The sequence below is a fragment of the Theropithecus gelada genome, chromosome 16, assembly GCF_003255815.1.
Source record: "Theropithecus gelada isolate Dixy chromosome 16, Tgel_1.0, whole genome shotgun sequence".
In the NCBI taxonomy this organism is placed as follows: Eukaryota; Metazoa; Chordata; class Mammalia; order Primates; family Cercopithecidae; genus Theropithecus; species Theropithecus gelada.
The window spans coordinates 74,727,616-74,755,101 of record NC_037684.1 but is presented as its reverse complement, the minus strand read 5'-3'; the positions used below and the strand labels follow the sequence as shown (position 1 = coordinate 74,755,101).

The 27,486-nt window shown below is 48.2% G+C and overlaps 2 protein-coding genes across 3 annotated transcripts in view; one reads left to right on the top strand and one right to left on the bottom strand.

Moving 5' to 3' along the window:
- Positions 1 to 22,412, bottom strand: part of TOP3A (DNA topoisomerase III alpha) — a 41,780-nt gene extending 19,368 nt beyond the window's left edge. Inside the window, exons 1-11 of one of the 2 annotated variants that reach the window (XM_025361950.1) lie at positions 21,949 to 22,412; positions 15,998 to 16,057; positions 15,480 to 15,553; positions 14,329 to 14,404; positions 12,263 to 12,371; positions 9,711 to 9,854; positions 9,406 to 9,576; positions 8,986 to 9,086; positions 6,310 to 6,384; positions 2,925 to 3,007; positions 1,588 to 1,795 (exon numbers count right to left, since the gene is read on the bottom strand). In XM_025361950.1, coding sequence (XP_025217735.1) covers positions 1,588 to 1,795; positions 2,925 to 3,007; positions 6,310 to 6,384; positions 8,986 to 9,086; positions 9,406 to 9,576; positions 9,711 to 9,854; positions 12,263 to 12,371; positions 14,329 to 14,404; positions 15,480 to 15,553; positions 15,998 to 16,057; positions 21,949 to 22,128 — 1,281 coding nt within the window. In that variant the 5' untranslated portion in view covers positions 22,129 to 22,412. The remainder of the gene's footprint in view (positions 1 to 1,587; positions 1,796 to 2,924; positions 3,008 to 6,309; positions 6,385 to 8,985; positions 9,087 to 9,405; positions 9,577 to 9,710; positions 9,855 to 12,262; positions 12,372 to 14,328; positions 14,405 to 15,479; positions 15,554 to 15,997; positions 16,058 to 21,948) is intronic. The other variant, XM_025361951.1, reaches the window with a different exon arrangement.
- A 72-nt stretch (positions 22,413 to 22,484) lies between these two features.
- The window catches only part of SMCR8 (Smith-Magenis syndrome chromosome region, candidate 8), an 8,804-nt gene continuing 3,802 nt past the window's right edge, over positions 22,485 to 27,486 (top strand). Inside the window, exon 1 of the mRNA XM_025361707.1 lies at positions 22,485 to 25,503. Coding sequence (XP_025217492.1) covers positions 23,147 to 25,503 — 2,357 coding nt within the window. The 5' untranslated portion in view covers positions 22,485 to 23,146. The remainder of the gene's footprint in view (positions 25,504 to 27,486) is intronic.

Here is a 27,486-nt window from a genome sequence, read left to right as displayed (position 1 = left end):
GCATAAGAAGTTGGCAAGAGACTCCTCAAATACAAGAGACAGAGCAACACTGCACCTGGTGGCCTTAGCCCAACTTCATGCACACGTTTAAGCAGTAATTTGTCAGGGTAATTTTCAATTAGGTAATCAATGATTTAGTGAGTCTCACTCTATCAAAATGAGACATTTATACACATATCCAATAATTCCCCTTCTACGGATCTCTTCAAAGGAAGTAACTGGAGAACAACAAAAATATTTATGTCTACAAATGTTAACTATAGTATCAAAAACATAAAAAACAGATTTGGCAAAATAAATTATGGCACATCTTTGCAATTGTTAAATATCATGCTTAATAGGCAATTTTTCCTCCCTTATCTTTTGTATCTCTTAAATTGTCTAAAATGAACATGTAATTTTTTTTTTTTTTTTTGAGATGGAGTCTTGCTCTGTCGCCCCGGCTGGGGTGCAGTGGCCGGATCTCAGCTCACTGCAAGCTCCGCCTCCCAAGTTTACACCATTCTCCTGCCTCAGCCTCCCGAGTAGCTGGGACTACAGGTGCCCGCCACCGCGCCCGGCTAGTTTTTTGTGTTTTGTAGTAGAGACGGGGTTTCACCGTGTTAGCCAGGATGGTCTCGATCTCTTGACCTCGTGATCCGTCTCGGCCTTCCAAAGTGCTGGGATTATAGGCTTGAGCCACCACGCCCGGCCTAATTTTTTTTTTTCAGAGTCTCACTCTGTCATCAGGTTGGAGTGCAGCAGTGCAATCTCAGTTTACTGCAACCTCCGCATCCCGGGTTCAAGTGATTCTTCTGCCTCAGCGTCCTGAGAGCTGGGACTACAGGCACACGCCACCACGCCCAACTAATTTTTGTATTTTTAGTAGAGACAAGTTTTCACCATGTTGGCCAAGATGGTCTCAATTTCCCAACCTCGTGATCCACCCGCCGTGTCCTCCTAAAGTGTTGGGATTACAGGCGTAAGCCACTGCGCCTGGCCATATTTTTAAAATCAGAAAGAATATATGTTATTAAAAGAAGGAGGAGAAGAACAAAAGACTAAGATTTCCCCAGCTTTGTGAGAAGCCTACAGATGTAAACAAGCCTAATGGCTCCTATGCCTGCAGAGTCTGCCCCTGGCTGAAGAAATGACTGAGACAGACAAGAAGAGCTGAGTGGGGAACTGCAATGACGTGGGGTGGCACGACTGGGGTGGCAGCAAAGTTTCAGGAGGCAACCAAAACTGAGCCAGCCTTGGGAGGATGGATAGAATTCTCTAGTTCCAGGGACTGGGAAGGCCACAAGGCTCACAGTGGGGGTAGGGGTCTGCACAGTGGTGTGGGGAGGAGAGGTACCTAGGTTGCCTATGAAGGACTAGCAGGGAAGCAGCAGGAGCTGACGGAGAGTGGGGAGGTGGGGCTGGATTAAGACGGGGGCCCATCACGGGGAAGGGTGAAGCGGTCTTTCATCAAAGCAAGCGAAATGAGAGAGATCTCGAGATCACTTGTTTTTACAATCACAGCCCACAAAGTAAATTCAAATCTTACTACCAACCCCCAGCACTTCCCTCTGGGTTCCAGCAGGCAGCACATTCAGAGAAACCAACCTGTAAGCTGTTGGTGTATTTGGTGGGGTGAATGGGAGGGTGAGCTTGGTCAGACTTGTTCCCATTGCGTGGGGTGGGACCACCCCGCTCTAGAATGCTCTGGGCAAAGGCCCCCCAGCGTGGATCGGGGGTCTGCTGTTCCACCAACACCGTCAGGTTTAAGTCTCTGGGAAAAATGTTTGTTTCTGTTCGGGGATAGCTGATGTACCTAAAACCAAGGTAAACAAACAGAAAAAGAAATTGCTAGGCTCTCTGATTGGTCATTAAACAACTGAAAGCACCCACTAACACCTATAAACACTCATCTGATGTAGCCAACTCAACTGAAGGCAACCTGGGTTACCTGATTCAGAAAAGTTCTGAGATGAGATGCACCCACTCATGGGGTGAAAAGCAGCTGGCTCTCCTGCTAGGACACTCAAAGAAAACAAAGGAGAAACAAAAGGGGCAGCACAGCACAGGATAAAGGCCAGCAGCCTCAGAGCCTGGGGCTTGTCACTGGCCACTCTGAGGGTCAATCTGACAGACCAACCCTGATGCAGCACATGAGCCTCACTGACCCTGACAAGTTCCACCAGCGTGTGCTTCGAGACTTTTCTTAGAGTATACAAAGAATAATGCTGTCCAATAAAATTGTAATGTGGACTCTATTTGTTTTTCGTTTTTTCTTTTTGAGATAGTCTTGCTGTGGTGCCCAGGCTGAAGTATAGCAGCGCGATCTTGGCTCACTGTGGCCTCCGTCTCCCAAGCTAAAGTAATCCTCCTGCCTCAGCCTCCTGAACAGATAGGACTATAAGTGTGTGGCACAATGCCTGGCTAATTTTTCTTTTTTGTAGAGACAGGGTTTTGCTATGTTGCCCAGGTTGGTCTCAAACTCCTGAGCTCAAGCGATCTTCCTGCCTAGGCCTCCTAAAGTGCTTGGATTTCAGGTGTGACCCAGCATACCCAGTCTCTATTTGTAATTTTTGTTTTCTCCCAGAGATGGAGTCTCGCTCTGTCACCCAGGCTGGAGTGCAGTGGTGCAATCTCAGCTCACTGCAACCTCCGCCTCCTGGGTTAAATGATTCTCCTGCCTCCGCCTCCCCAGTAGCCGGGCCTACAGGCGCGCAACACCACACCACGCCCAGTTAATTTTTGTATTTTTAGTAGAGACGGGGTTTCACCATGTTGGCCAGGATGGTCTTGATCTCTTGACCTCATGATCTGCCTGCCTTGGCCTCCCAAAGTGCTGGGATTACAGGTGTGAGCCACCACGCCTGGCCCATAAACTCTATTTCTAAAATATTTCATCCTGATAAAGATGGTTCAAATTCTACTCCCAAATCCAGAATATTTACCCTTGAGTGTAGAGCTTCTCAGCAATCCTCATGGTTTCTTTAGCATTTATTCTCAACTTTCGAGAAGCCAGCTTCTCAAGCTCCTGTGAAATGGGTCAACAGGGATGTTAGGTGTATTGCATGAGTCAGGCAGCACAACTCAAATACACAACTCACCTTCAGTCAAATCTAGCCCCTGTCACTCCAGGTGCTTCTGTCAAACAGAGTGGAAAAGATTGCCCAACAACAATTTCTGGGCCTGCCAGGCAGAGTCAGATCCTAGCCTAGTGGTTCTCAGACTTTAATGTGTGCAGGACTCAACTGGGAAGCCAGCAGATTTGGGGCCCTGACCACTGGGGAAGCTGCTATGTTGTGCAGGCTGATTTTGAACTCCTGGCCTCAAGCAATCCTCCCTCTCTGACCCCCCAAAATGCAAGGATCACAAGCGTGAGCTACCATACCCAGCCGAAAACTCCATTTTTTTTTTTTTTGAGACGGAGTCTCACTCTGTAGCCTAGGCTGGAGTGCAGTGGCATGATCTTGGCCCACTGCAACCTCCACCTCCTGGGTCCAAGTGATTCTCCTGCTTCAGCCTCCCAAGTAGCTGGGATTACAGCACCACCACGCTTGGCAAATTTTTGTATTTTTAGTAGAGATGGGGTTTCGCCATGTTGGCCTGGCTGGTCTTGAACACCCGACCTCAGGTGATCTGCTCGCCTCGGCCTCCCAAAGTGCTGGGATTACAGACGTGAGCCACCACGTCTGGCCAGAAATCTACATTTAAAAAATTTTTTTATTTTCGAGACCGAGTCTCACTCTTGTTGCCCAGACTGCAGTGCAGTGGCACGATTTCGACTCCCTGCATCCTCTGCCTCCCAGGTTCATGCAATTCGCCTGCCTCAGCCTCCTGAGTAGCTCGGACTACAGGCGCTCACCACGGCTGGCTAATTTTTGTGTTTTCAGTAGAGACAGGGTTTTGCCATGTTGTGATTACAGGCGTGAGCCACCACCTCTGGCCCAGTAATCTACATATATATATATATATATATATATATTTTCAGATGGAGTCTCACTCTGTCATCCAGGCTAGAGTGCAGTGGCGCGATCTCGGCTCACTGTAAGCGCTGCCTCCTGGGTTCATGCCAGTTCTCCTGCCTCAGCCTCCCGAGTAGCTGGGAATACAGGCACCTGCCACCACACCTGGCTGATTTTTTGTATTTTTAGTAGAGATGGGGTTTCACCATATTAGCCAGGATGGTCTCGATCTCCTGACCTTGTGATCTGCCCACCTCAGCCTCTCAAAGTGCTGCGATTACAGGCCTGAGCCACTGTGCCCAGGCTGAAATCTACATTTTTTAACAAAGCCGTCTAATACACTGTTCAAACACAGACAGTCTTGAGAACCACACTTTGGGAACACCACCCAAGACCTGGTAAATTCTCCTGGAGGGTGAAAACCCCAGGAGCCCTCCTGGGGGATAACAGATGTTTTTTTCCCTACGTGACAAGTTAACAGTGCTGATGACTATATGTCACACTAAAGCATACTTAACCAGTGAGGACTAAAAAACATAAGCCTACTATATAAAATCAATGCAGCTGGGCGTGGTGGCTCATGCCTCTAATCCCAGTACTTTGGGAGGCCAAGGCAGGCAGATCACGAGTTCAAGAGATTGAGACTATCCTGGCCAACATGGTGAAATCCCGTCTCTACTGAAAATATAAAAATTAGCTGTGTGTAGTGGCATGCACCTGTAGTCCCAGCTACTCAGGAGGCTGAGGCAGGAGAATCGCTTGAGCCCGGGAGATGGATGCTGCAGTGAGCCGAGATCACGCCACTGCACTCCAGCCTGGCGACCAGAGCAAGACTCCCTCTCAAAAAACAAACAAACAAACAAGCAAACAAAATGCATAACTGCCCCCATGCAATCCCTCCACACACATACACATTTACTGTGGCTTGCCCAAGACAAAGAATGCACTGCCCACCAGTCCCTGCGTGCTTCTTAGCCTGCATGCTTGTTAGCCTTAGTGTTCTGTACGTCCAACCTTCAGAGTGAATTCTAATAGTAATTCTATCCCAAATTTTCCTGCTAAGTGGTGACTGAGAAGGCATACTCCTAATGTGATTTACTCAGACTTGTGTTCCGTCACGGTGGCTCTTCCTGGGGTCAAATAATTTGAGAAGCCCTGTTCTAAAGTAGGTTCATACAGCAGATTATTTAAAGTAATATTTACACAGATTATGCAGCAACATGAAAAAATGCTTGCGTGGAAAATACAAGCTACTTTAGTTATAATGCTGTAAAAACATGCATGTTAAAAAACTGGAAGAGATACTAGTAATTATGTCAGGATGGTTGTCTTCCTCTTTTTGTTTCCCAAATCTCATGCAATGCAGTTATATTGCAATTGTTTTTTTTTTTTTGAGACGGAGTCTCCTTCTGTCGCCCAGGCTGGAGTGCAGTGGACGGATCTCAGCTCATTGCAAGCTCCACCTCCCGGGTTTACGCCATTCTCCTGCCTCAGCCTCCCGAGCAGCTGGGACTACAGGCGCCCACCACCTCGCCCAGCTAGTTTTTTGTATTTTGTAGTAGAGACGGGGTTTCACCATGTTAGCCAGGATGGTCTCGATCTCCTGACCTCGTGATCCGCCTGTCTTGGCCTCCCAAAGTGCTGGGATTACAGGCTTGAGCCACTGCGCCCGGCCGCAGTTGTTAACAACAACAACAACAACAACAACAACAAAAAAGCCAGGCGTGGTGGCTCACGCCTGTTATCCCAGCACTTTGGGAAGCTGACGTGGGCAGATCACCTGATGGTGGTGTATGACTATAATCCCAGCTGCTCGGGAGGCTGAGGCAGGAGAATTGCTTGAACCCGGGAGGCGGAAGTTGTGGTAAGCCAAGATCGCACCATTGCACTCCAGCCTGGGCAACATCTCAAAAAAAAAAATCTCAAAAAGAAAAAAAAAACCATTAAGAGGCCAGGCAGTGGTTGGGTGTGGTGGCTTATGCCTGTAATCCCAGTACTTTGGGAGGCTGGGGCTGGAGAATCACTTGAGGCCAAGAGTTTGAGACCAGCCTGGTCAACATAGTGAGATTCCGTCTCTACAAAAAAATTATAAAAATAATTAACTGGTCATCATGGCACATGGCTATAGTCCGAGCTACTTGGGAGGCTGAAGTGGGAGATCTCTTGGGCCCAGAAGTCTGAGTCTACAAAAACAAAACAAACAAACAAAACAAACAGTAAGGCTAAGCAGGACCGTGTCTTTCTCAAGCATTTTCTTGTGTGGCCTGGTGATGGGTGATATTTTCTTCCACCAAGCCACAGTCTAGGCAGTAGAACCACGGCCTCAAAACAGTGTTTCCCCAGTGCCTGAAACAGCCTGTCTGGAACATACCACAGTGTCCAAAGCTTGAGGCCGCCACTTGCTCTTGGGCTTAGATCTGACCTCTACCACAGTTGCCATGGGATCCTAGAAAGCCAGGAAAGAAAAGACCATGTTAACCTGTTAGTGCATCATCCCCATCCTTCCTGTGGATAGCCCATGCCAGTCCTTCCAGATCAAACTGACGACCACCAGGTAGGCCTGCAGTGACAGCCTAGGAGAGTGCCCACTTAATGTTGCTTGTAGCTGACAGCAAGATAGACACCATCACTACTTTCCCACTCAAACCAAGATTGTGAAGGGCAATTTCACAAGCCTTAAGGTGCTTCCTCCAGAGACTACGAAATCCAACAGCCTATGCATTGCCTGAATACAGTTTTCTATGTACACATGCACAGTGCTCCTTCTGTTGTTGTTTTGTTTAAAATACAGAGATGTGACGCCGGGCGCAGTGGCTCACGCCTGTAATCCCAGCACTTTGGGAGGCCGAGGCGGGCGGATCACAAGGTCAGGAGATCGAGACCACAGTGAAACCCCGTCTCTACTAAAAATACAAAAAATTAGCCGGGCGCGGTGGCGGGCGCCTGTAGTCCGAGCTACTCAGGAGGCTGAGGCAGGAGAATGGCGTGAACCCGGGAGGCGGAGCTTGCAGTGAGCCGAGATCGCGCCACTGCACTCCAGCCTGGGCGACAGCACGAGACTCCGTCTCAAAAAAAAAAACATAAAAAAAAAAAAAAAAAAAATACAGAGATGGGGTCTTGCTATGTTACCCAGTCTGGCCCAGAAGTCCTGGGCTCAAGCAATACTCCCATAAGCCACCATGCTTGGCCCAGTGCTCCTTTAAAAAAAAAAAAATTCAGAATAATACAGAGTTAGAAACAGGAGAAATTGCCGGGTGCGGTGGCTCACGCCTGCAATCCCACTACTTTGGGAGGCTGAGGCAGGTGGATCACAAGGTCAAGAGAGCTAGACCATCCTGGCCAACATGGTGAAAACCCATCTCTACTAAAAATACAAAAATTAGCTAGTTGTGTTGGCGCATGCCTGTAGTGCCAGCTACTGGGGAGGCTGAGGCAGGAGAATCGCCTGAACCCAGGAGGTAGAGGTTGCAGTGAGCCGAGATCGTGCTGTTGCACTCCAGCCTGGCGACAGAGCCAGACTCTGTCTCAGGGAAAAGAAAAAAAGAAATAGGAGAAATTATACAATACAAGCTAGAGACCTTTAATCTTAAAACCAACTTCATAGTTTGCATCGCCCACCACGTAGTCCCGTACCACATCCGAGTGAAGGAGAAACAGGGCGGGCCTTTTTATTACTTACTTTTATATTTTATTATTATTTAAGTTGATTTTTTTTTTTTTGAGGCAGTATCTCATTCTGTCACCCAGGCTGAAGTGCAGCGGCATAATCATGGCTCACTGCAGCCTCAACCTGCTGAGCTCAAGCGATTCTCCCACCTCAGCCTCCCAAGTAGATGGAACTATATGCAGGTGCCACCATGCCCAGCTAATTTTTTTCTTTTTTGTAAAGATGGGGTTTCACTATGAAACCTCGGCTGGTGGTCTTTTTATTTAACAAATAATTGTGCAGTGTTACAGAGACTCCCAGTGGTCCAGGGTCAAAGGTGGAGTGAGAGAGAGATGGAGACGGCAGCACGGTCTGCAGAAGGGGCAGGGACACACTGGGATTCGGTTGTGCTCTGCTATGTACAGCTCTCACGTGTCTGTGGGTAAGTCTCTTCACTTTCTTTAGCTTCTTCATCTGGAAAATGGGGATGCTATCACTGCCTTCACAGGAATTATTAGGATTAAACAAAACAACACATAACAAAGTATGCCTGGTCCATAGTGGGTGCTGCACAGTTATCACATCCCTTGCCTAATTAGTAACAAATCTGCCAGTGGGCTGCAGCCAGAAGCACACCATGAATTAAGCCTAGAGAGCTCGGAATTTTACTTAAGCATGACTCTGTGCAGTCCCTGGGTTAAACCAGGCTGTTATGTGCTAATAGGAAGTGACATCAGAAAGGAAACCATACAGCCCAAGGGCCAGGAAACGTTAGGGTGGGTCCTAACTCTGCCACTGACTGGCCTATGGCCCGGGCCAGTCTTGCTCCCTTCTATAGCACATGCATGTCCCACCCACCCTCCAGCCCTCTCCCTAATCTCTCCAGCCTCTGCTCAAGTGTAACCCCTCCCCTCCCTGTCCCTCCAGCCTTTCTCTATCCCTTTCCCTTGCCTTATTTTCTTCCTAGCTTTTAACAGTATATAAAATTAACCCACTAATTTGTGACTTTCACTTCTCTAGATTTCCTCACGCGACCAACAAAGAGGGGACTGAGCCAAACGCTGTCCATTCTCTCCTAGCTCTATAAGTCAATGACCTGGACTGGTCTAGCTAATCCTTGATAATTTCTGGTGACAGTATATGCCACAAGAGGGGATTTCAACTATACATTTCCCAAAATTTCTGATTTTATCTAAAAAGAATGCAGACACTTCCCTTTTCCTTTTAGTGCTGTTTTCAGGGGGTTCTAGTCTTACTGGTCCCCAAAGTAATCCCGAGATGCAAACTTAAAGCTAAAGTCCAATGGGAGAACGAGACAGATAACCTCTGCCAACAGTGGGAGTGATTTGGGAGGTGTGCAGAATGTTTCCTAGATCATTAAGGGTTCGAAGGACTTCTTACCTCCATACACAACTGATAGAGAACTAGGCAAGCCGTGTGGTTAAAGAGTCGATGCCTTTTCCAGTTGAATTCTACGATACCATCTTTGTGGTCATGAGTTACTATATTAAGGAGAGACAAACAGAAAGGCTGTGTCTCAGAGAAGCCACATGATATGACAGATAAGAAAAGGTTTATCTGTGTCTCAGAGAAGCCACATGATATGACAGATAGGAAAAGGTGGTGAAAGTCAAAGGAATATCAAATAAGGAAGAATTTCCGGATAACAAAGGGAACTTTAAGAGGATTGTAATGGGCCAGGGAGGATGACAGCAAGACTAAAATAAATTACATCTTTCTTAGTGCTATTAACGCTCACAGTCCCCTTCCTTAACCTTGGGCCCATAGGTCCCAGGCCATAACCCCCACTCCAGGCCCTACCTTTAATTCTATGGAAGATTTCTGGTACAAAAGCCTGAATGGCTTTGAACCGCTCCACCACAAAGCCCAATGTGGGGAACTGGCAGCTGCCGTAACTGATGAGCTGCTCTGCCAGCACCTCAGGAAAAATCTTCTGAAGCCGCAGAGTCTGGAACCTAGTAAAGGCAGCTCCTGGAGAGTGAAGGAAGGTGAAAATGGTGGCTAATAAGAGTCCAGGGCTGGCTGCACATATCTACACAGAGCCCATTTTTGGTCCCATAACACAACATTAATGTGGCCATGGAGGGGTCTGCCTAGCTCCTCACCAATCCTCAGGTCCAGCTCCTGCCTCACATCCACAGCATCGCTCACCCTCTGATCAGGCTCAGTCAGGTTTTCACAAGCTGTCCTGATGGCACGGGGTGTGATCTCAGAGAATCGGGCTCGCAACACCTGCAGATTGGGCTTTACTGCAGAACACAAGGCGTTACCAAGGTCAAAGTCAAACCACACTGCCCTCCATCATAAAGGACTCACTTTTCTTAAAGCCCCTTGAAATAAAGGCAAACCAGTTCAAGAAGCTGTGAGGTGACCAATTTACCTATTAGGTTAAATCAATGGTGTACAGTGTCTAAAGAGGAAACACCACCATAACCTTTAAACTGAGTATACTCTCAAAAATAGTGATGGAGCTAATCTTAGCTAGTAACTGTGGGGAAAAGAAAGAGAGACAGATTGTTACTTTGTCTATGTAGAAAAAGGAAAACATAAAGAAACTCCATTTTGATCTGTACTAAGAAAAATTGTTGTGCTTTGAGATGCTGTTAATCTGTGACTCTTGTCCCAACCCTGTGCTCACAAAAACATGTGCTGCATTGGCTCAAGGTTTAAGGGATTTAGGGCTGTGCAGGATGTGCTTTGTCAAAAATGTGTTTGTAGGCAGTACACTTTGTGAAAGACATCACCATTCTCCATTCTCTATTAACCAGAGACACAATGCACTGCGGAAAGCCGCAGGGCCTCCTGCCCAAGAAAGCCTGGGTACTGTCCAGGTTTCCCCCCGCTGAGACAGCCTGAGATATGGCCTCGTGGGAAGGGAAAGACCTTACAGCCCCCCAGCCTGACACTCGTAAAGGGTCAGTGCTGAGGAGGATTAGTGAAAGAGTAAAGTCTCTATGCGGTTGCGGTAAGAGGAAGGCATCTGTCTCCTGCACGTCTCTGGGAATGGAATGACTCGGTGTAAAACCGACCATATATTATATTCTGAGATAGGAGAAAACCGCTGTATGGCTGGAGGCGAGACATCATGGTGGCAATACTGCTCTGTTACTCTTTACTTCGCTGAGATGTTTATGTAAAGTTAAACATAAATCTAGCCTATGTACACATCCAGGCACAGCACCCTTCCTTAAACTTATTTATGACACAGAGTCTTTTGTTCACGTTTTCCTGCTGACCCTCTCCCCACCATCACCCTACAATCATACCGCATTCCCCTCACCGAGATAGTAAAGATAGTGATCAATAAATACTGAGGGAACTCAGAGACCAGCGCCAGTGTAGGTCCTCACTTACTGAGCACCAGTCCCCTGGGCCCACTTTTCTTCCTATACACTTTGTCTCTGTGTGTGTTATTTCTTTTCTCAGTCTCTCGTCTCCACATTGCGAGAAATACCCATGCCCCTTCCGTAACTAAAATACTAAAATGCTCTTGGTGAGCATTGTTTTTTTTTTTTTGGAGACAGTCTCACTCTGTCACCCAGGCTGGAGTGCGGTGGTACAATCTCGGCTCACTGCAACCTCTGCCTCCTGGGTTCAAGCAATTCTCCTGCCTCAGCCTCTTGAGTAGCTGGGACTACAGGCACATGCCACCACACCTGGCTAATTTTTGTAATTTTAGTAGGGACAGGGTTTCACCACGTTGACTAGGCTGGTCTCGAACACCTGACCTCAGGAGATCCACCTGCCTCAGTCTTCCAAAGTGCTTGGATTACAGGCATGAGCCACCGTGCCTGGCTGCCTTTTGAGACTTTAATCTTACTTGCTCTCTCAGGCCTTTTGGGAAAAGAAAAACACTATCAATTAAAGGGTTCTATGGGGGAATTTCATGCCCCTTCAGGAAAGAATATAGGACATACACACACTGTCTTTGAAAGTTAATGCACTTAAATTTCCAGGAGTCATTACAGCGCTGAACACAAAACCACTAAACGAAAATAGCAACCCCACCCTCTGAGCTAGAGAATGGCCGGCCCGTTCATCACTTCCTCTGAGTTACCCAAAACCATTAACACGGCGAGAGCCTTTAAATCCACTGCAACAATTATTTATTAATAGTCGAGCACTGTATAATAGGAGAGATTAAAAAAGAAAACAGAACATTTTGTAATTATTCTTTGTACTTTACTTGTGGTATATTCACTCTTTTACACATATTCAATATGTAATTTTATTTTTCTATTTTTGTTTTCATTAACCAAATACTAAAATAATTCAATATATAACAACAACAACAACAACAACAACAACAACAAAAAGAATATAAAGTCCCTGTTCTCAAGGAGCTGGGTATCTGCTTGTATGCTTGTACCTAACAAGGAATGAGTCCTGGTCTAAATGGTTTACATCACGCATTAACTCATCTAATCTCTGTGGCAGTCCCAGGAAACATGTTGGATTGGCCTGATATTACAGACAAGGAAGTCGAGGCTCCCAATGGCTCAGTGATTTGCTCCAGGACACATGGCTGGTGGGACTCACAGACCGACAGGGAAAGTATCTGCAGAGGAACTCATCCGTGGCTCACTTGCACATACAAATGAGAACACTCTATTTATGGAATCCCAAAGTAGAGAAAGTCAGCAGCAGCAGCACTTACCAGTCTTACACACGTGGATAATCTCAAACCCAATGTTTTCACCTTCTCTATCACAGTCAGTCCAGATCACCAGAGCCTGGCACTGGCGAGTCTCTCGTTCCAGAGTTTTCTGAAGTTCACAGTGGAATAAGAGTGGTGAGAACAGAATTGCAGAACAGTGACTTGACACCTCTATGCTAAGGGGATCTGACTGAAGGTTAATAATATTCTTGGAGTGTGACAACTTGGCGAAGGAAATAGACCAGAGAAAACTGCTCTCATTGGTCCTAATGATCATACAACCCCTTAGAACCACAAATGAGTTTCTAGAATAGAGGGTTTAATATAACTTCCCCAATATGACGAAACCTAAAATTCAGCTCTAACACACACACACTTCAAGTGGTTCTGATTATGACCTGGTTAAAAAAAACAAACCCCGGCTGGGCATGGTGGCTCACACCTGTAATCCCAGCACTTTGGGAGTCTGAGGTGGGTGGATCATGAGGTCAGGAGATTGAGACCATCCTGGTTAACATGGTGAAACCCCATCTCTACTAAACATACAAAAAATTAGCTGGGCATGGTGGCAGGCACCTGTAGTCCCAGCTACTCAGGAGGCTGAGGCAGGAGAATGGCCTGAACCCGGGAGGCGGAGCTTGCAGTGAGTCGAGATTACGCCACTGCAGTCCAGCCTGGGCGACACCGCAAGACTCCGTCTCAAAACAAAACAAAACAAAACAAAACGAATCCCAAATGAATTTCATCCAAAGGTTTATTAGTTCTCAATAAATTAACTGGCCGGGCTCGGTGGCTCACGCCTGTAATCCCAGCACTTTAGGAGGCTGAGGCGGGTGGATCACCCAAGGTCAGGAGTTCGAGATCAGTCTGGTCAACATCGTGAAACCCCATCTCTACTAAAAATACAAAAATTAGCCAGGCGTGGTGGCTCACGCCTGTAATCCCAGCACTTTGGGAGGCCGAGACGGGCGGATCACAAGGTCAGGAGATCGAGACCATCCTGGCTAACCCGGTGAAACCCCGTCTCTACTAAAAAATACAAAAAACTAGCCGGGCGAGGTGGTGGGCGCCTGTAGTCCCAGCTACTCGGGAGGCTGAGGCAGGAGAATGGTGTAAACCTGGGAGGCGGAGCTTGCAGTGAGCTGAGATCCGGCCACTGCACTCTAGCCTGGGTGACAGAGCGAGACTCCGTCTCAAAAAAAAAAAAAAAAAAAAAAATACAAAAATTAGCTGGGTGTGGTGGCAGGCGCCTGCAATCTCAGCTATTCCAGAGGCTGGGGCAAAAGAATCACTTGAACCTGGAGGCGGAGGTTGCAGTGAGCTGAGATTGCGCCATCACACTCCAGCCTGGGGGACAAGAGCGAGACTTCATCTCAAAATAAATAAATAAATAAATAAATAAAAATTTAAAATAAATTAACTACGCATGCCCTGACTGCTGGACAACTGGCAATTTACTGTCAAACAGGCATTTATACTTTGCAGCCTCTTCCATTTAACAAGGGGTGAGATGGGGGCTAGCACTAATAGTTTACAATACTTAGGATTATTTTTTGAGATAGGGTCTCACTTTCTCACCAGACTGGAGTGTGGTGGTGTGATTACAGCTCATTGCAGCCTCAACCTCCTGCCTCCTGGGCTCAAGTAATCCTCCTTCCTCCACCTTACTATTAGCTGGGTCTATAGGCGTACATCACCATGCCTGGTTAATTTTCTTTTTTACTTGGAGAGATAGAGTCTCACTATGTTGCCCAGGCTGGTCTCAAATTCCTGGGGTTCACGTGATCCTGCCTTGGCCCCACAAATTGCTGGGATTACAGGCATAAACCACCATGTCCAGCTCTTATTCCTAGGATTTAAACAACTACTATTCATAAAAAAATGTTTACTTCAGTTTCTTGGCCACTTGGCCACATTTATACAATGGGTGGGAACCAGCTTTTTAAATCATGGTAGTGAGTTTGGTGGAAAACCTTATCTCCAAATGCCAATGCATTAAAAATAAAGATATCACTCTGTTTGACTCTTTGGTTGTTCAGTGCCATATGTCTTCCAAAAGACCCTACCTTGATGTCTACAAAATTCTCTGGGCAGTACTTTTCAATTTCTGCTTCAAAGAGGACAAGAGGGTTGCAGCTCTGCCTAGAAAAGACATGGAAACAGAGTCCCAACTCAGTACATGACAGAGAGCCCTCCAATCTAATGACAGCAAACTGTTCCAATGGGTTCATGGTGTATCCCCAGAAGAAAAGGTCCCGGTGAACTGAAAGCAAGGCTATGATCCTCTGCATGACACACTGTCCACTTCTCCACGAGTGTGAACAGGATGGATAAGATGGCATTCTGGAGCCCTTTTATAGGTAAATGCAATCCAATGGCTGCATGAAAAAGGCCTGGCAATTTTGAGGGAACACCAAAAGTGACTGTTTAAAGATTTAATAAAAATTCACAATGGATCAGATAATCCTAGGTCATCTTAGTATTATAAATTACTGCTGGGTGCGGTGGCTCATACCTGCAATCCCAGCATGCTGGGAGGCCAAGGCAGGTAGATCACGAGGTCAGGAGATCAAGACCAGCCTGGCTAACAGGGTGAAACCCCGTCTCTAACAAAAATACAAAAAATTAGCTGGCATGGTGGCGGGCGCCTGTAGTCCCAGCTACTCGGGAGGCTGAGGCAGGAGAATTGCTTGAACCCAGGAGGCAGAGGTTGCAATGAGTCGAGATTGCACCACTGCATTCCAGCCTGGGTGACAGAACAAGATTCCGTCTCAAAAAATAACTAAAATAAATAAATAAACAAATAAATAAATAAATTACCGAGACACAGTGGCTCACGCCTGTAATCCTAGCACTTTGGGAGGCAAAAGAAGGCAAACCCCGCCTTGTTTGAGACCAGCCTGGTCAACATGGTGAAACTCTGTCTCTACCAAAAATACAAAATTTAGCCAGGTGTGGTGGTGCGTGCCTGTAGTCCCAGCTACTCGGGAGGGTGAGGCAGGAGAATCACTCGAACCTGGGAGGCAGAGGTTGCCATGAGCCAAGATCATGCCACTGTGCCCCAGCTTGGAAGACAGAGTCTCACTCTGAGACTTTGTCTCAAAAAAAAAAAAAAAAAAAAAAAAATTACCCAGTAAGATCAACATGCCTCAAAAGTTCTCTGAAATTTCACAACTTACTATAATCTGAAAGTTCTTCTTTTGAGAATTGTACTGACCATTTTCGAAACTGCATCCGGAAATCATGAGCCAGTAAATGTCCAGAAACCGAAGTCATTACCATGGTAACATTCTGAATGATGACAAAATTCAAAATTCAGTTAGTCTTTTTACAGTTATTATTTTGCCAAGTCATTCAAATGAGAGGGAGGAGCTTCTATTAAAGACATTTTAAAAAACCTGATTGGGAAGAAATAAACATAAATACAAGGTCTTCAAAGTCAAAAGCCATAGGAATACAATCACCATACCAATTCTAGTACCACGACGCCTCTTGCATTAGTTCAATTTTCCTCAAACTATTGTATATTAGCTTTTTTTTTTCTTTTTTGAAATGAAGAGCTGAGATGGGACCATATTTTATTAAAGAGACTTCCTCATAAATTATAAAGTGATCACCTGTAACCAGGAACGTTTAGGTTGTTAACAGCTGTTATTCTTAAGACAGTGACATATTCTACATATGACTAGGCTGACTACTTTCTCTTGCTTATGATGAAAATATTTTAGCACCTACCTGGCCATACAGGTGATAATCAAATTCATAGATCTTGTTGAATTTTGAAAGTCCTTCTCTCTATAAAACAAAAATAAGTAAAAAATATAAATTATGTTCAAAATAACAGATTCCTCTGTATAATTCTTCCTGATCCTGAATTTGGCAATGATTCCTTGGTTATGACACCAAAAATACAACAAACATTGCTCCAAAGAAGATAAGAAATGGCCAACAAGCATATGAAAAGATGCTCAATATTATTAATCATTAGGAAAACACAAATCAAAACCATGATGAGATACCACTCCACACCCATTAGGATGATAATGAAATAGAATTAAAAAACAAACAAGTAAAATAACAAGTGTTGTTGAGGATGGGGAGAAATTGGACATTGCCAGTGGAAATGTAAAATGCTTTGGCCACTCTGGAAAATTTTGGTGTTTCCTCAAAAAGTTAAACATAGAGTTATCACATGTCACAGCAATTCCACTCTTAGAAATTTACCCAAAAGAATTAAAAACACATTCAAATACACTTTGGGAGGCTGAGGCAGGTGGATCACTTGAGGTCAGGAGTTCGAGACCAGCCTGGCCAACATGGTGAAACCCCATCTCTACTAAAAATACGACGATTGGCCGGGTGTGGTAGTGTGTGCCTGTAATCCCAGTTACTTGGGAGGCTGAGGCAGAACAATCACTTGAGCCCAGGAGGTGGACGTTGCAGTGAGTGGAGATGGGGCCACTGCACTCTAGCCTGGGTGACAGAGCGAAACTCTGTCTCAAAAACAAAACAAAACACAAACTAAAAAACACATTTAAAAAAAACCTGTACATGAATGTCTATAGAAGTTCTATTCACAATAGTCAAAAGATGAAAACAACCCAAATGTCCATCAACTGATGAATGGTAAAATGAAATGTGATCTATCCATATGACAGAATACTATTCAGCCATAAAAAGGAATGAAGAGGCCAGGCGCAATGGCTCACGCCTGTAATTCCAGCACTTTGGGAGGCCAAGGTGGGTGGATTACAAGGTCAGGAGTTCGAGACCAGCCTGGCCAACACAGTGAAACCCTGTCTGTACTAAAAATACAAAAAATTAGCCGGGCGTGGTGGCAGGTGCCTGTAATCCCAGCTACCGGGGAGCCTGAGGCAGGAGAATCACTTGAACCTGGGAGCTGGAGGTTACAATGAGCTGAGATTGCACCACTGCACTCCAGCCTGGGCGACAGTGAGAGAAACTCCATCTCAAAAACCAAAAAAAAAAAGGGAATGAAGAACTAATATTAATACATGGTACAACATGGATGGACTTCAAGAAGCTTATGTTAAGTGAAAGAAACCTGACACAAAAGAGCATGTAAGATATGGGTCCACTTATAGGAAATGCCCAGAACAGGCAAATCCATGGGGAGAGAAAGCAGATTTGTGGTTGTGAAGGGCTGAGGAGAGGGTAAGGGGAGTGACAGCTTAATGGATATGAGGTTTCCTCTTGGGGTGATAAAAAACCTTCTGAAACTAGACAATGATGATGGTGGCACATTTAGTGTACAAAATTCCACTGAACTGTATACTTCAAAATGATTAAAATGGTCACTTTTCTGTGTATTTTGCCACTCAACCTACATGGTTCTCTAAGACCCTTATGATATGCACTCAACTGCTGCTCTTGCTTAACTCACTGGTGTCTCCTTGCACCATACGACATCCCTAACTTCTCACTGTTTCTGAATATGCCAAGCTATTTCAAGCCACTAGGTTGTTCTTCACAGTTTCTACTGCCTGGTAAAACTTTCACACTCAGCTCAAACATGCTTTCAACAAGTATTAACTTTTCTTTTTTTTTTTTTTTTTTTTTGAGACAGAGTCTTGCTCTGTCGCCCAGGCTGGAGTGCAGTGGCACAATCCCGGCTCACTGCAAGCTCCGCCTCCCGGGTTCACGCCATTCTCCTGCCTCAGCCTCCCAAGTAGCTGGGACTACAGGCGCCCACCACTGCGCCCGGCTAATTTTTTCTATTTTTAGTAGAGACGGGGTTTCACCATGGTCTCGATCTCCTGACCTTGTGATCCGCCCGCCTCAAGTATTAACTTTTCTTCTTCTTTTTTTTTTTTAGAAGGAGTCTCACTCTGTCGCCCAGGCTGGAGTGCAGTGGCGCGATCTCGGCTCACTGCAAGCTCCGCCTCCCGGGTTCACGCCATTCTCCCGCCTCAGCCTCCCAAGTAGCTGGGACTATAGGCGCCAGCCAGTACACCCGGCTAATTTTTTCTATTTTTAGTAGAGACAGGGTTTCACCGTGTTAGCCAGGATGGTCTCATGGTCTCAATCTCCTGACCTCGTGATTTGCCTGCCTCGGCCTCCCAAAGTGCTGGAATCCAGGTATGAGCTACCACGCCCGGCCTAATTTTTTTTTTTGAGACGGAGTCTCATTCTGTCACCCAGGCTGTAGTGCAATGGTGTAATCTAGGCTCACTGCAACCTCCACTTCCCAGGTTCAAGTGATTCTCCTGCCTCAGCCTTCTGAGTAGCTGGGATTACAGGACCCCGCCACCGCACCTGGCTAATTTTTGTATTTCTAGTAGAGAGGGGTTTCATCATGTTGGCCAGGCTGATCTTGAACTCATGACCTCAGGTGATCCGCCTGCTTGAGCCTCCCAAACTGCTGGCATTACAGGCGTGAGCTGTTGCACCCAGCCCAAGTATTAATATTTATTGAAAGTTTCCTGCATTCCAGACACCATAACAGGTGTTAGGACATAGCAATTAAAATATAATCACTGCCCTTTGGAGCGTAGAGTCCAAGGAGAGGCAGTGACAAAAATCAAATAAATGACTGCACATCCCATTATTTAACTGTAACTAGTAGATGCCTTTCAAGTAGAATAGAGTGCTATGACAGCATGTCAGTAAGGGTCTCTGACCTAGCGTGGGGGAAGAGGTGGTGAGGGAAGGATTCCTTGAAGATGAGACATTTCAGCAGCCTCTCTCCTCTAGCTGCCCAAGATGCCAAAAGGAAAGCAGGCCAAGGAGAAGAAAGTGGCCCTGGCCCCCGCTGTCATGGAGCAGCAGTAGGCCAATAAGGTGGTAAATCTCATTTGAGAAAAAGCCCTAAGAATGTTGGCATTGGATATCTAGCCGAAGGGCCTCACCCACTTTGTCAAATAGTCCTGCTATAACTGGCTGCTGCCCTCTATAAGCGGCTGATGTGCCACCTGGGATTGACCAGTTCACCCAGGCCTCAGACTACCAAACTTAAGCTACTCAATTGCTTAAGCTTGCCCACAGTACAGACAAGAGACACAGCACGGGAAGAGATTGAAACTGTTGGCCCAGGCTGAGAAGAAAGCTGCCAGCAAAGGGGATGTCCCTACTAAGAGACCACCTACACTTCAAGTAGAACCGGGTTGACACCGCCAACAACTTGGTAGAGAACATGAAGGGTCAGCTGGTGGTGGATCCCATTGAGCTGGCTGTCTTCCTGCCTGCGCTGTGTCCTAAGATGGGGATTCTCTACCGCACTGTCAAGACTGGGGTGTCAAGTTCCACAGGAAGACCTGTACCACTGTCACCTTCACACAAGTTAACTTTCTGGAAGACAAAGGAGCTCTGGCTAAGCTGGTGGAAGCTGGCAGGACAAATTACAATGACATATGAGATCTGCTGTCACAAGGGAGGCAATGCCCTGGGTCCAAAATCTGTAGCTTGCATTACCAACCTAGAAAAGGCAAAGGCTAAAGAATTTGCCACTAAACTGGGTTAAGTACACACTGTTGCGCTTTCTTACATAAAAATAATAAAATTTCTCCTTCCAAGAAAAGTCTTTCCTTTTGGCTGGAATTGCCATTTTGGAGTAATTTGCCAACATGATGAACAGGGGACGAGGCATCTGATATATGCTCTCCTGGCCTTATAGAAAACACGGAGTTTGGGCTGGGCACAGTGGCTCACACCTGTAACCCCAGCACTCTGAGAGGCTAAGCAGGTGGATGGCCTGAGGTCAGGGGTTTGAGAACAGCCTGGCTAACACAGTGAAACCCCATCTCTACTAAAAATACAAAAAATTAGCTGGGCATGGTGGCGGGCGCCTGTAATCCCAGTTACTAGGGAGGCTGAGGCAGGAGAATCGCTTGAACTCGGGAGGCAGAGGTTGCAGTGAGCTGAGATCACACCACTGCACTCCAGGCTGGGCAACAAGGGCAAAACTCCATCTCAAAACAAACAAACAAACAAAACAAAAACACGGAGTTCCTCTGGCCACAGACACCAGAATCTACAATGAAGGTGATCTTGAGGACTGAATAAGAATGGATATTGTTCAAAAACCAATGACCAACAAATGTTACATGGCAGAACTGGAAAAGTCTATGTTACCTAGCATGCTGTTGGCACTTCTGCGAACAAGGGCTAGATTCTTGCCAAAAGAATTAATGTTTCTGTTGAGCATATTAACCACTCTAAGAGCCAAGTTCCTTCGTGAAATGTGTGAAAGAAAATGATCAAAGAAGAAGCAAGTCAAAGAGAAAGGGTTCAGCCGGGCGCGGTGGCTCACGCCTGTAATCCCAGCACTTTGGGAGGCCGAGGCGGGCGGATCACAAGGTCAGGAGATCGAGACCATGGTGAAACCCCGTCTCTACTAAAAATACAAAAAATTAGCCGGGCGCGGTGGCAGGTGCCTGTAGTCCCAGCTACTTGGGAGGCTGAGGCAGGAGAATGGCAGGAACCCGGGAGGCGGAGCTTGCAGTGAGCCGAGATCGCGCCACTGCACTCCAGCCAGGGGGACAGAGCAAGACTCCGTCTCAAAAAAAAAAAAAAAGAGAAAGGGTTCAACTGAAGTGCCAGCCCGTTCCATTGAGGGAAGTATACCTTGTGAGAACCAATGGAAAGGAGCCTGGGCTGCTGGAACCTATTCCCTATGGATTCATGGTATGGTAGGTTAAAAATAGATAAATACAAGACCTCTGAATTGCTTAGAAAAAAGAAAGAGAGAGAAAAAATGAATTCAGCAGAGCCTTGAAGGATAAGAAGTTAGTTAGGTGTAGGAGGACCATTTTTCAAGAGTCCCAGAGCCCTAGAAGTAGACAAACCTTGGGGCTGGTCACCAGGACTTCTAGCACTGGAAACAGGTAAAGCTGTCAGCCAACATTCACACAACCCTGGCTCCACTCCCACTATCCTTTAACTGGAAACGCGTCTTAGGACCCCGGGAACTAAAGAAAAACGAGCAGGGAACTTCCACCCACGCTCTTAGAAAAGTTCTCCAGAAAACCATTTCAGGATCTACTTTTGTTATCTGAGATATTTTCCTGGACGGCTTTTTATGTCTCCCGTGGCACCTCCTTTATGAAACTTTTTCTTAACCTCCTTTGGTTTGTGCCTCCCGTGTGTGTGTAGAACACATTCTTACCACTTACCTCTCTCAGAATCAGTTCATCATCTCTAATCCCCAAACCTTACCGTGTTGCTGTCACTGTGTACCTTGAGGCTGGAAAGTCACAAGGGCTGTAGAACGCAGTGGATGTGGCACAGGATGGGGAGGGCTAGGTTGGCTGGGGAGCGATCGGGCAGGGCTTGAACGCCAAGTTAAGGGAATCTGGTCAGTAGTCCCCAAATGAATTTCTGAATCTCGAGGGAAGAACAGTAAAATACAGACTTCCCCAATCTCACACAAGACCCAAAGGGCAGCCAGTGCCCGAGGCGGTTCCGAGAATCAGACAAGTTTGGGAACCTGCTCAGGACAAGGAAAACAAAAGGTTTCCAAGCAAATGAGTGAAATATCTCAACTACGTTTTAAAATGCACTCCAGTCGGATAGCAGACAGGAGGCCACCGCAATAATCCAGACGAGGGGCGGTGAGGCCTGAGAAATGGGAGATAATCGCCTTCATCTCGATTGGCGGCGCCCACCACGCTGTCCGGCTCGGCGGGCCTCCCTTAAGGCACGCAGCTGATCGGAACGCGCTTTCTTACCCGCCTCATGCGACCGTTGGACAGCAGGTCGGCGATCCCCTTGGCCGCGTCGTTTTTTTCGGCCACACAGAGGACCTTCCGCACGCCTCGGAGGGCCACCTCCATGGCGGCGCGGGAAAAGGCACGGTCTCCGGGCTGTCGCAGCCACCGGAGCGCGGAGCGGAGGACAGGAAAGATCATCCTTAGGCCCCGCGCCTGCAGCCGCTCCCCGACTGCCGGCGCATCCTGGGGAAGCCAGAGGCGATGCTCAACTGGCGCCCACCGAAAAGGAACTAGAGCCTCGCTTCGGTCACGTCCCCACCAGCCTGCTGGCCTTTGGAGCTTCAGTCACTCAGTCTTTTCCGTGTCGCAGCCGCCGCCTTAGCACCGAACCCAGCACCTTGGCGTGCAGCTTCCGCCCGCCTTCTCCAGCCACTTCCGCCAGGCGCGCGCCCCACAGCGACCTGGAACTACAACTCCCAGACGGGCCCGCGCCCCTCGTCCAAGCACGTTTCCCCCCCCCCCCCCCCCCCCCCCCCCCCCGACTCACTCCGCCCCACTTTCCCCTCCTTCCCAGCAGTGGTTGGTTAATCACACTCCTTCTTGGGGGAAGCCGCCGGACACTCCCATCCAAGGCCTTCTCTTTCTCATGACTTTTTTTCCTCCTGCTCGGAAGTCTACGAGGACACTTCCGGGTCACGCGGCGCCGACACCAGGAATCATGTGACACCAAGATGGCGGCGCCGCGGTAGCTGAATCCGGGTTGTGGCGTCCTAGGAGCCGCGACGGTTTCTGCCCTCGGGCAGTGAGGGGCGGCAGCGCTTGGCTGACCCCTGCGGCGTCCCGTAGCCTCGCGTTAAGCCTAGTTCACAGCGAGGGCTGTTGCTTGTCGCGGTGGGTTTCAGGGAGTGCGGGTGACCTCACTGCAGGTTTCTTGTGCTGGCCGCGCTCGCCGGAGGAAGAAGAGAAGGGCATTTGGGCCTGCGGCCTTGGCGTTCATGAGGCCTCCGAGAGCTCCGGAGGAGCTACAACTCCGAGGGGGCGGCTAGAGTTCGAGTCCTCGGGTGTGTGAGAAGCAGCCTAGGACCCCGGGTTCGGGGAGTCGCAAAGAAGGCGGTAAGGGCTTCGCTTCCTTCTCCGGAGGCCTGCCTTCTGCGCGTCGATTAACCCCGCATTCTTTCCCACTTCCTCTCAATGTTTTCTTCATACATCTGGAAATATGATCAGCGCCCCTGACGTAGTGGCCTTCACTAAAGAGGAAGAATATGAGGAAGAGCCTTACAATGAGCCGGCCCTGCCTGAGGAGTACTCGGTGCCGCTCTTCCCCTTCACCAACCAGGGTGCTAACCCCTGGTCAAAACTGTCTGGGGCCAAGTTTTCGAGGGACTTCATTCTTATTTCCGAGTTCTCTGAGCAGGTGGGACCCCAACCGTTACTGACCATCCCCAATGACACCAAAGTTTTTGGCACTTTTGATCTCAATTACTTCTCCCTGCGTATCATGTCGGTGGATTATCAGGCTTCCTTCGTGGGCCATCCTCCTGGATCTGCCTACCCCAAGCTGAACTTCGTGGAGGACTCCAAGGTGGTGCTGGGAGATTCCAAGGAGGGAGCCTTTGCATACGTGCACCACCTTACCCTATACGACCTGGAGGCCCGTGGCTTTGTGAGGCCGTTTTGCATGGCTTATATCTCTGCAGACCAGCATAAAATCATGCAGCAGTTCCAGGAGCTTTCAGCCGAATTTTCCAGAGCTTCTGAGTGCTTGAAAACTGGCAACAGGAAAGCATTTGCTGGGGAACTTGAAAAAAAGCTGAAAGACTTGGATTACACCAGGACAGTGCTGCACACAGAAACGGAGATCCAGAAGAAAGCCAACGACAAAGGCTTTTACTCATCTCAGGCAATTGAGAAAGCCAATGAACTGGCCAGTGTGGAGAAGTCCATCATTGAACATCAAGACCTGCTGAAGCAGATCCGCTCATACCCTCATCGGAAGTTGAAGGGGTGTGATTTGTGTCCTGGTGAGATGGAGCACATCCAGGATCAGGCCAGCCAGGCATCCACTACCTCTAACCCTGATGAGTCTGCCGACACAGACCTTTACACCTGCAGACCAACCTACACCCCAAAACTTATCAAAGCAAAGTCCACCAAGTGTTTTGACAAGAAGTTGAAGACCTTAGAGGAGCTCTGTGACACTGAATATTTCACCCGGACCCTGACTCAGCTCAGCCACATTGAACACATGTTCAGAGGAGACCTGTGTTACCTCCTGACCAGTCAGATTGATAGAGCACTTCTAAAACAACAGCACATAACAAACTTTCTCTTTGAAGACTTGGTGGAGGTCGATGACAGGATGGTGGAGAAGCAAGAAAGCATGCCCTCTAAGCCCAGTCAAGACAGGCCGCCTTCCAGGTCTCTAGAAGAATGCCCAATTCCTAAAGTATTAATTAGTGTTGGTTCTTACAAGTCCAGTGTGGAGTCTGTGCTGATCAAGATGGAGCAGGAACTGGGAGATGAGGAGTACAAGGAAGTGGAGGTGACGGAGTTGAGCAGTTTTGACCCCCAGGAAAACTTGGACTACCTGGATATGGATATGAAAGGGAGTATCAGCAGTGGTGAAAGCATTGAAGTTTTGGGCACGGAGAAATCCACGTCTGTGCTTTCTAAGTCTGACAGCCAGGCCAGCCTCACGGTACCATTGAGCCCCCAGGTAGTCCGGAGCAAAGCAGTCAGTCACAGGACCATCAGCGAGGACAGTATTGAAGTCCTCAGTACCTGCCCCTCTGAGGCCCTCATCCCTGATGACTTTAAGGCCAGCTACCCAAGTGCCATTAATGAAGAAGAATCATATCCCGATGGCAATGAGGGAGCCATCCACTTCCAGGCAAGCATTAGTCCTCCGGAGCTGGGTGAGACGGAGGAGGGCAGCATGGAAAACACCCCATCACAAATAGACTCCTGCTGTATTGGGAAGGAGAGTGACGGTCAGCTGGTGCTGCCCGCCAGTCCAGCCCACACACACTCTGACGAGGATGGAGTGGTGAGCAGCCCCCCACAGCGCCACAGGCAGAAGGACCAGGGGTTCCGTGTAGACTTTTCAATGGAAAATGCCAGCCCTTCTTCCCGAGACGACAGTTGTGAAGGGTTTCCCGCTTATGAGCTGGACCCAAGCCACCTGCTGGCTAGCCGGGACATCAGTAAGACCAGCCTGGATAACTACTCAGACACCACCAGCTATGTGAGCAGTGTAGCTTCCACCAGCTCGGACAGGATCCCTTCTGCTTATCCTGCTGGCCTGTCTTCCGATAGGCATAAAAAGAGGGCTGGCCAGAACGCCTTAAAATTCATCCGCCAGTACCCCTTTGCCCACCCAGCCATCTACTCCCTGCTCAGCGGGAGGACACTCGTGGTCCTGGGGGAAGATGAGGCCATAGTCAGGAAGCTTGTGACTGCACTGGCTATCTTTGTCCCCAGCTATGGCTGCTACGCTAAGCCCGTGAAACATTGGGCCTCCTCCCCTTTGCACATTATGGATTTTCAGAAGTGGAAGCTTATTGGCTTGCAGAGGTAACTGGTTCCAGGTGTTGGGGAAGGGCCTTGGCCAGATAGGGATGAGGCATATTGGTGTGGTGGAGCCAGAATCAGGAAGCCTGGCTTCTAGACAGGGCCCAGTTCCTACCACTGTGTTACTTTTAACAAATCATCCTCCTCTCTGGTTTCCATTTCCTTGTCTGTCATGTGAGGGGGTTGCAGTTTCTAGGTGGTTGCCAATCCCCATCTGTCCCCGAGCTGTGTCAGAATTATTAGAGAAAGTTTTTTTTTTTTTTTTTTTTTGAGACGGAGTCTCGCTCTGTTGCCCAGGCTGGAGTGCAGTGGCCGGATCGCAGCTCACTGCAAGCTCCGCCTCCTGGGTTCACGCCATTCTCCTGCCTCAGCCTCCTGAGTAGCTGGGACTACAGGCACCCGCCACCTCGCCCGGCTAGTTTTTTGTATTTTTTAGTAGAGACGGGGTTTCACCGTGTTAGCCAGGATGGTCTCGATCTCCTGACCTCGTGATCCGCCCGTCTCGGCCTCCCAAAGTGCTGGAATTACAGGCTTGAGCCACCGCGCCCAGCCTAGAGAAAGTTTTTATTTTTATTTTATTTTTATTTTTTTTGCGACGAAGTCTCGCCATTGTCCCCCAGGCTGGAGTGTAATGGCACCATCTTGACTCACTGCAACCTGCACCTCCTGAGTTCAAGCAATTCTCCTGCCTCAGGCTCCCAAGTAGCTGGGATTGCAGGTGCCTGCCACCACCCCCGGCTAACTTTTCTATTTTTAGTAGAGATGGGGTTTTACCATGTTGGCCAGGCTGGTCTGGAACTCCTAACCTCAGGTGATCTGCCCGCCTTGGCTTCCCAAAGTGCTGGGATTACAGGCGTGAGCCACCACGCCCAACCGGGAAAGTTTTAAAAATCATGGATTCCTGAATCACACCCCTCGAGGTTCTGATTCGGTTGGTGTGAGGTAAGACATGGAATTTCTCTGTGGCCCTCGCCAGCCAGACGGCAGGGAGCATCCCTCTATAAAAGCAAAAGGCTCATCAGAAGGGACAGACGACTCCGTGGGAAAGGGTTAGGCCGCTCTCCCTATAAGTGCTCCCTCAACCTTCAGAGCATGCGCAGATGTTGGGTGCTGAGAGCATCTGCCTCCAGCGTCCTGCACAGGCGGTGAGGTGCGGCGGGCAGGGGTGGGGAGCCCTGTACCCTGGAGGGTCCCCTGCGGGGCCGAATGGGATGGACTACAGCTCCCCCACAGAATTCCCGGGGGAGGTGTGCAGAAGACTCCGCCTGAGGGTATCATAAGGTGAAACTGTTGTGGGCCGTGGCAGTTAGCGGGAGCAGTCGGTGGTCTGGGTCAGGTCCTGGTGTGCCACCACTCGCTGTCTGGATTCGGACCAGCCATCTTATTCATTCAGTCACCCGATCGTGTTGAACACCTCTGAAGGGCTCCCGGGGCCCACCTGAGAGCCATCGGAAGACTCCACGTTTAGTGCACGTCCAAAAAGCACAGCACAGTGCAGTGCCGGGCCCTGAGAAGTGCTCAGAGGGTGGAACCGGCACCGACACAGGCAGGCAGACTGGGGCCCACCTGGGGCCCAGCTTTAAAAATCATGAGCAGGAGAGATGTCTTCAGTGGCTGTGACCTTCCTGTCCTCAGAGGTGTTGCGCTGCAGAGGCTCTGCACTCTGAGCACCATGGTCCAGAAGTGTCTCTCCTCACTCAGGCCCACTGCTCACATGATGGACTCTCTCTCAGGACTCTCACCTCAGAACACCAGTCTTGCTTGGCCTTGGTTTTTTTCACTCTGCCTGGAAGTGCTTGTAGTTGGGTCAGCCATCTGTGGGGATAAGAGATGACTAAACCACCAAGCTGGTCTCCTGTCATTTGCGGGTTTTTTTTTTTTTTTTTTTTTTTTTTTTTTTTGGTGTTTCGCCCCGGCCCCCGGGGGGGGGGCGGGGGTCCGGGTTCACGCCGCGCCCAGGGCCGCCCCCCCGGGTGCTGCCTCTCT